General features: G+C 38.1%; 1 protein-coding gene across 1 annotated transcript; it reads left to right on the forward strand.

Annotated features, from left to right (window-relative positions):
• Window positions 1–5,089: 5,089 nt before the first annotated feature.
• Window positions 5,090–5,760, forward strand: LOC133876167 (uncharacterized). The gene is made up of 2 exons (XM_062314451.1): window positions 5,090–5,221; window positions 5,419–5,760. The coding sequence occupies exons 1-2, from the start codon at window positions 5,090–5,092 to the stop codon at window positions 5,758–5,760; spliced, it is 474 nt and encodes a 157-aa protein (XP_062170435.1).
• Window positions 5,761–8,390: the final 2,630 nt, after the last annotated feature.

The raw sequence follows: 8,390 nt of genomic DNA on the forward strand, positions 1-8,390 counted from the left end.
GCAAGAGGGGAAATTAGGCCTTAGAATAAAATCCAAGTCCAAAGGAATAGCAGATGACACATGGGCTAAGATATTAATCACTTACTACAACTTATTCCACATTGCTTATTTCTCTCACTCTCCTAGTATTGAGAGCGTATAAATAGATAAGTCTGTAGCTCTTCAAAAGATAAGCAATTGTAACAGCTCTTTAATTTTTACTAAGAACTAATATTCTTTAATTAGGTCTTGAGAATAAGTTTAAGTTTTGAAGAGCAAGTTGAGAGCCCACTTTCTTGGTTATCATTAGTCATTCGTGAGAAGATCTAAAAGTCTCATCACACGTTCTTCGTCAAGGAGCAATGAGCAAAATCTTCCCCATAAAGCCAAGGAGTGGCCGAATTCTTCAAGAAAGTATTTTTTGCTTTGCAATTTATTTTAAAATAGCGTAGTTCTTCACTTGTTCTTCATAAAGTTTAATCTTAGCTTAGGAATTTTATTTTCCGTTGCGCAAACATGTGTTTACAAACCAATTCCCAACAATATCTAACTAATTGTTCTGTGAAACTTATCACCCAGGGATAGGCTTAGTGGCATAATAAGTTTCCTTGCCACCAGACTTGGTAGGAATACATGTTGTCTTGCTCGACATTGAGGATCAAGGATCTTATTTATATGGTTAATTTCTTTTGTCTTGGACTGTGTCTAGTCATTATGGTTATCAGTAATAGTTTGGTCTTGTCTAGGAAGTATAGTATCATGCCAATGATACCTATGGACCCCGATTGCTTATGAAACTACTCTTTCTACAAATTAATTTGCTGCATCTTTTGGGGATGCCTGCATGATTCGGTTTTATATTCGACGAAGAAGCTTTAGTGTTAGAAAATCGATAGAATAAGGTTGCCGAAGAACTAAACCAAGCATAGAGCTACAAGACAACCGACATTAAGCTGATGTTATAATCCCTTCTTGTGTTATCCTTTTGGGATTTCGAAATTTCGAGGACAAATTTTATAAGGAGGGAAGAATGTAGTGTCTCAGATTATTAATAGGATTAAGTAGGTCTTAATTGGAAATTATGACTTTTTTTACTTTTCTGCATTGACCGAGCATTCGTTGAGAGTCACGAATGTTCCCTCTTCCCTCACTAACTGTCGTAGTTCCCACAGAGAAAGTTCGAAGTCCCCACCACGAACTATCGTTGATGTGTTATACTGTGTCGGAAGGTACATCACATGCCTTCAACATGTGTGTCAAACTGTACCCCGAATAATTGCAATAATACGCCGAATGATCTCCTAACCCTAAATAGTACATGAACATTTGAACTTCCCTTGACGAACGATCGCCAATGGCCAAATCAGTTGATCCTTATCCACTCCAAATTTTCTCCTATAAATACCCTTACTCTCATCCTTTTCACCTCATTTTTGCCCATTTCTTCAGTGTGATCCTAGAGTGAGAGTGTTTTGGAGAGAGAGAAGGAGCTCTATTGGTTCTTGATCTTCAAAGGAGGTAGCATTTCTAACCTAACTCATTTTTTAAGTTGTTGTTATGATGTTTAGTGAGTTTTCAAGCCCTACCTTATGGTTTTGGTATCTCTAGTAGGTTTATGGTTTTAATACTAGATTAGTGTTGATTTGTATTTTGATGAGATTGAACATACCAAGTTCTTCATGGAGGTATTATTGTGGCTTACGACTCTATTAGGAATTATGTTAAGGCGTTATGGCTTGCTTAGAAGTGGCTTTTAGGTTCGGATTTGGAATTTTGCCCTAATATTGAACGTTTACCCTTCACTGATGAACATTTGATGTTAAGGCCAAACGTTCGACCCTTCTGTCTGAAAGTTCGACTGACAGGCAGAAAGCCTATTTTGAGCTATTTAGGATTTAAGGGTTGATTTAGCTCAGATTCAGGACTGATGTCAGGTCTTTTCTCAGATTTTGAGGTTGTGGAGCCTCAGGAGGACTTTTTGGAGGAACCTTACGATACAAGTGAGTAAAACTTCACATGGATACTTGTTATTATTATTATTTCCACATAGCATGATTGCTTTATGTATCATAATATGCAAGTTTACAACTTACATGAAATATATTTTTTATTACCTTGAACTCTATTTTGTGAAAATGAATGATTAATGACAAAATAATAAAATGAGTTTATGAAAAGCATGCATGCATGTAAAAGACGGTGAATATTAAATTGCATTGTATTATGACATGGTACATGATACGTGCGGGGTAACAGTCATTGGTTTACTATTATACAAGTTATTCTCTATGGTCAAATGTTTATTTATTTTTATGTTTGGTCTTGGATCAAATTGTTGTTTTATGATCGGCGCTCCATGCTTAAATGGGGGCCACGATTACAAACGTTATTAGGCAACATGGGCCACTCGAGGTTGGAGTTGGTCAGGTTGTTAATGATGGATGGCAGTGTACATATTCGGGGCACTAGTGTTGTATTGCGGGTCCCTCAGGACATCGCCAACTCCGCTTGAAATGGGTTAATATCCTGGGTAGACCATATGAAGTTGAACTATGACATGATTGTCTTGTTACATCATATATTATATCTATATTGCATCTATGACCATTTTGTGAAATGAGGAATTAGAATCGTACATTGATGCATGTGATTTATAAATAACTGAGTTTACCACATGATAAATTTGCACCATGTGTATTATTACTCAATAAGTCGTGGTCTTACGTTTGTATCTTTTCCATCTATGAAACATGTGTTATTTTATAGTTGGGCTACCTTTAGATATTGGATTCGAGTTGAACCTCGTAGCAGTTGCGGCAACTTGGCGTAGTGATCGATATTGATCTGGTTATGCTTGAAGATTGATTGCTGGATTTTGAAGACCACTCTTGGTAACTTTTACTTTTGGGTGATGTTGTAGGCTTAGCATTTGAGGTTCAACTGTGTATTAAGTTTTAGCTTTAATATTTTATCAATGATATATATAGTTTGATTTCAGTTAATGTAATGACATTTGGTAGATGCTCTGGTTGTAATTAATGTTGATAAAATATCTTATGTTTCCGTTGCGTAGAATTTTATTATTGAAGAGTAGTAGATCCCTGAGTCTTATTCCTTATAGAATGGGATTGGGAGATGAACCGTGAAGTTAATTAATTTCTTGAGGTGTTACAACCTAGCCGTCCACCTCTAGTACTAGTCCCACGTGGACTAGTTCTCCTACTTCTCCTAGTTTTCTAAGCCTATAAATAGAGAAGCATGTAGCTCTTGCAAAATACACCATCACTGCAATTATTCAATATTTACTAAGAAATGTATATTCTTGAGAAGATATGAAGTTCTCATAATCCCTGAGTCTACACGTGATTTTCATTGGAGGAGGAAAAAAGAAAGGTTTTGCCTAATAGCCCAGAAGTGGTCGTACAACAAGTAATCCTGTTCTTGTTGTTCATATTAAAATAACATAATTTTTTACATGTTTTTCTTAAAGTTCGATCTTAGTTTGTGAATTTTATTTTTTACTGCGCAATTATGTTTTTTTACAATCATATTCCCAACACTATATGATGACGTTGTTTTATTTGGTCTATAATTGTGTTGATGGTTGACTTGATGATATTACCAAGTTACGTTATAATGGTTTAAGTTACATTGTAGTTTAGTAGTACTTTGGTTATTTTTAGTTGTGATTTAATCTTATGGCTATTATGGATGTCAAGGAAAAAAAGAAAAGAAAAGAAGCACCTTTCCATTGCATTGATATCCGATTATCAAAAATTAGTGGTAACTCTTTAGGTTTTTTACACAATAACTATGCTCGGGGATGTTAATATATGTGGCATTCTGCGGGTTATTAAATTAATAAACTCCGAGGTCATTAGATGTTGACCAATCGGGAGGTGGCCAAACCACTTCCATGGCCAAAGGGGATGATTCAATCACTAACTCAATTTTATTTTTTGCCATTTTGGGTGGTCGAACTATTCCCATGATTATTCGGGTGGTTTGACCACCCCCATGCTCTCCCCCCCCCCCCTCCCCCATTTCTTCAAAATTTTTAAATTATTTTTTGGCCATTGGGGAGTGGCTGAATTGAACCACCCCAAATGGTCATGGGGTGGTTTGGCCACCCCGCATATGGGCAAAAGGGATGGCTCGATCACGTGACTTTTTCTTTTCTTTACTTTTTTTTTTTTTTAACCTTACGATATTGAGTGTTTAAACAATTTTTTTATTTTTTTTATTTAGTCTAGAGATCTATTTGTGAAAATTCCAAACCACATAGACCAATTTTACATTTATCACCTATATATATTTATATGCCTTGTATGCAGGGGTAGAGCAAGCCTTCCGACTTGGGGGGGGGGGGGGGGGGGGGGGGGGGTCAGGATTTAAAAGAAAAAGAAGAAGAATGCGGGGGCAAATTTGAAAAATTAAAAAAAATTTAAGGGTAAATTTTTTTTATTTTTTTCTTGAGAAAATCTTGAGCCTTGGGGGGCAGGCTCCTCCAAAGCTCTATGTGGCTCCACCGCTGCTTGTATGGCTTACCTTACCTACCACATACTCTAGAAATGTGACCTGTTGTAATACAATATTAACAAACTCCATATAAACAGAATGTAGTCCTATTAGGCATTATAGCAGTGGACATAGGTCTCTAAGGTCCAATCATCTCAAATTTTTATTTTTTGTCCTCTTTCATTCTCTCTTCTGCAAAACTGTTTTTTTTTTTTAGGGTTAACTTCACAGAAGGGTATCGAACTATCCGCGATTCCACAGAAGGGTACTAATCTATCATTTCTCTCGAACCCGGGGTTTTAAATATCAAAATGAGTCTCATAAGGGCATTCCGTCTGTTCTCGGCGTCAAAACGTGACGGAATTGGTACCACGTGACTTCCACGTGACTTTTTCAATGCGTTTGGTCTTCTTTGCCCCTGACTTCAACGGATACAATTTCGACTTAAACTTCGACTTAAACCTCCTTCTCATACATCCTTTCACTCTCACTCTCACTCTGACTCTCTCAGCTCCGGTCTAGTCTAGTCTAGTCTACCTCCATCAACGCGTTTCTTCCCTTCTTCACGTGGAAGGGTTTATGGTCATAACCTATGTCCGACAGTGAATCGAGCTCGGCAACCTCTACCAGTCCACTGTGTAAATGTGGATTGAAAGCATGTTCGTGGACATCCTTTACCATGGAAAATTTTGGTAGAAGGTTTTATTCTTGTGTAAATTACAAGGTAAGTAATTTCTTCCCCCAATTCTTTTTCCCCTTAGTCTTCCATCTTTGTTTTCCCAAAAAAATTTCCCCTTAGGGTTCCATCTTTGTTTTCCCAAATTTTTTTTCCCCTTAGGGTTCCATCTATCTCTGTTTTCCCAATTTATTTTCCCCAAGGGTTCCGCAAGTTTTGAATGATGTGATTTTTCGATTATGCAGCAAGAACCTGTGAAATGTGATTATTTTTCATGGCGTGACCCTGAAATGTGTGTGTACGGTCTAAGAGTTGTGTCGAGGTTGAGGAAGTGGCACGAGAGTTTGAAGCTTGAACGGGAATTGAGTGGAACCCAGGTCTCGGATGAAGCAGATAAATATAAGTCTGAAGCTGAGAGGAGTAAGAATGAAGCTGATAAATGCAGGGAAGAAGCTGAGAAATACAAGTCTAAACTAGAGAGACAGAAGATGAAGCTTCGATCAGTAGAGAGGAAGTACAAATTTGCCTTAGTTTGTTCATGGGTGATATTCGTGTTGTTGCTTGTATATCCTCAATCTCACAGCTAGTGCAATGCATCTAGGATGATGTTGGCATGAAACTTTTTTTGGTATGGTGTAATGCCTAGGCCTAATTGTGAGTGTTGGTCGGATTGTGTTCAATGGTGGTAACTGGTTTGTAATTGTTAGCCAGATTATGAATTTCCCTTTATAAGTGTATTGTAGTTGTTATTTTTTGAAATATTGTTGTTGATGGGTGATATCAATTGCTATGTCTTTGAAAACTTGTTACTACAATTTGTTATCAATTGTCGTTTTGGGTCCAAATTTGGATGGATGTTATTGGCCATTCAATTGTTCTATTTGTTAAGAAGAAGTTCATAGATTGGTATGTCCCAATCACAGGTTGGTATGTCCAAAGAACTTGTAAATGACCAATTTGGTATGTCGCTGTAAACTTGTTGGTACCATTTGTTACCAATTGTTGTTTTTGGTCCAAAATTGGTACCAACAGATTAAGGTAGTAATAGACAATACCAAAATGGCATCATAAACCATTTGGTTTGAAAATGTTACAAAATGTGTTCCTGTAAACCTGTTGGTATAAAAAACCTGAATAGAAAAGCAATATCTCTATCCAATCACAAACCAAACAAATTCCTCCAACCATTACACAAAAGTCAAATGACATCAAAACACTTCAAAAAAACAAATCAATACATAACAGTTCCTAATTACTCAAATAACATCAAAATTGCAGTCAGTATCTGCAGCATGTTATCTGTAGAAATCCAAAAATAACATATCCAAAAATAACACAAAAATCAAATAACATCAATATGTACAACACATATTGCCAAATTTTCCGGTCAGACTTGCCAAATTTTCTTCTTCCCTTTATCCTTTTTGCCTACAGGTGGAGGAATGTCAGAACCTGTTGCTTTTGCCTTGTTTATGTCAAAGTCAGGGGGAATTGGTCTGAAAGTAATGCCACCTGCAACCCTTGGAGGACCCCATGAGCATGCAGGTCCACCTCCTGGAACCTTGGGTGGTCCAGAAGGGTTCCCAGTGAGGTCAACCATCACCTTTCCTCGAGTGTTTGGGTTAGTTTGTGTAGGATGTGCTCTCAATCTTCCACCAACTCTGCTTCTAGTTGCCAAACTGGTACTAGCATTCTTCCTAGTATATCTTGTGCTTGCACCCGCTCCTCTAGTGCTCTTCTCACCCCTACTTGGTGCAGTAGATGTAGTGCTTGTACTCTCTCCTCTTGCTCTTACCCTCTTTCGACCCCGACCCCTTGTTGGTACAGTAGGGTTGTCAGTAGATGGGGCAGTAGATGGGGCAGTAGATGGGGCAGTAGATGTTGGGGCACTAGATGTTGGAGCACTAGATGTTGGTGCACTGGAATGGCCCACAGCAGGTGCACTGGATGACTCACCAATCTAAAAAGAACACATCCAATGTCAGAAACCATCACAAAACATAATGTGTATCAATTATGTTCACAAAACAACTCAAACATATAAAACTCACACTATGGTGAAACATATGCCTTTAGGTACTAAATGCATGCTAAATAATCACAAAAAAGAAACATTACCCTGTCAAAATTGCAGTCAGTATCTGCAGCATGTTCTCTGTAGAAAGTTCTCCTACGTTGTTGTCTTTCATCATGCCTCATCCTCACAGTGCATGTTCTTGTATTGTGACCATATTTCTTGCACATCCCACATTGGTTCTTCTTGCCACCCTTTCTAATTGAGTATGGATTTGATGTCTCATCAGCACCTCTATTTCTAACTTTCTTAGGTCTACCTATAGTTGCTCTTGACTTAGGTGGTTCAACCTTCGGTTGATTTGTCCTAACCCATTGCTCTTCACTTGGTACAGGGTAAATGATGGGTGCATATGCCTTTAAGTACATCTCCTTTCCAAAGTAATGACTCAAATAATCCTCTGGGTTGCCTCCACCATGCCATATTGCCGAGATGGCATGACAACATGGAATGCCAGAGACATCCCATTTTCTACACCCACATGTTCTCTGGCACAAATTGACCACATACTTCCTGCCCTTGCATTCAATCTCAAACAAACCATCACCAGCAAATATTGGTGTACAATGGCTGGCCTCATCTTCCTCTATTTCCAACTTCTCTTTAATTTTTGGCCCCAAATTCCTCTCCATGGCCCTTATAGCATCTCTCTTTCTTTGGTACCTTCTCATTAAGTTGCCCCTGATTCCTTCCAACATTGTTAGGATGGTCTTATCCCGAAACTTGAGGATCCAACTATTGAAGCACTCAGCCAAGTTGTTGTGCAAAAGGTCACACTTTGTACTTGTGTTGAACCATCCTCTACACCAGGTGCTAGGGTTAACCTTTTCTAGGTACTCGTGTGCTTTAGGGTTTAGGCCCTTGAGCTCCTCCATTGCAGCATAGAATCCAGTTTGTGTGTAAGATGAAGCAGCTCTCCACAGCATGTCCTTCAATAACACCCCCCTATGACCATCGTCTTTGAAATTGGCATATAAGTGCCGCACACATGTTCGATGTTCAGCATGAGGACACACCCTATTTAGGCTTGGTACCAATCCCTGCACACATGAAAACAATATCTCTATCAAATCACATAGAAGACATGTAGATCATAAAAAAAAGATATATGAAAATATTTACCTTTTGTCTATCTGAAATGAA

The sequence above is a fragment of the Alnus glutinosa genome, chromosome 8, assembly GCF_958979055.1.
Source record: "Alnus glutinosa chromosome 8, dhAlnGlut1.1, whole genome shotgun sequence".
NCBI lineage: Eukaryota > Viridiplantae > Streptophyta > Magnoliopsida > Fagales > Betulaceae > Alnus > Alnus glutinosa.

Bases quoted from the DNA above. Each gene is read 5' to 3' on its own strand.
- LOC133876167 (XM_062314451.1), top strand. From the start codon at position 5,090: ATGTCCGACAGTGAATCGAGCTCGGCAACCTCTACCAGTCCACTGTGT. The intron at 5,222-5,418 runs GTAAGTAATTTC...TCGATTATGCAG, and splicing joins ATTCTTGTGTAAATTACAAG to CAAGAACCTGTGAAATGTGA.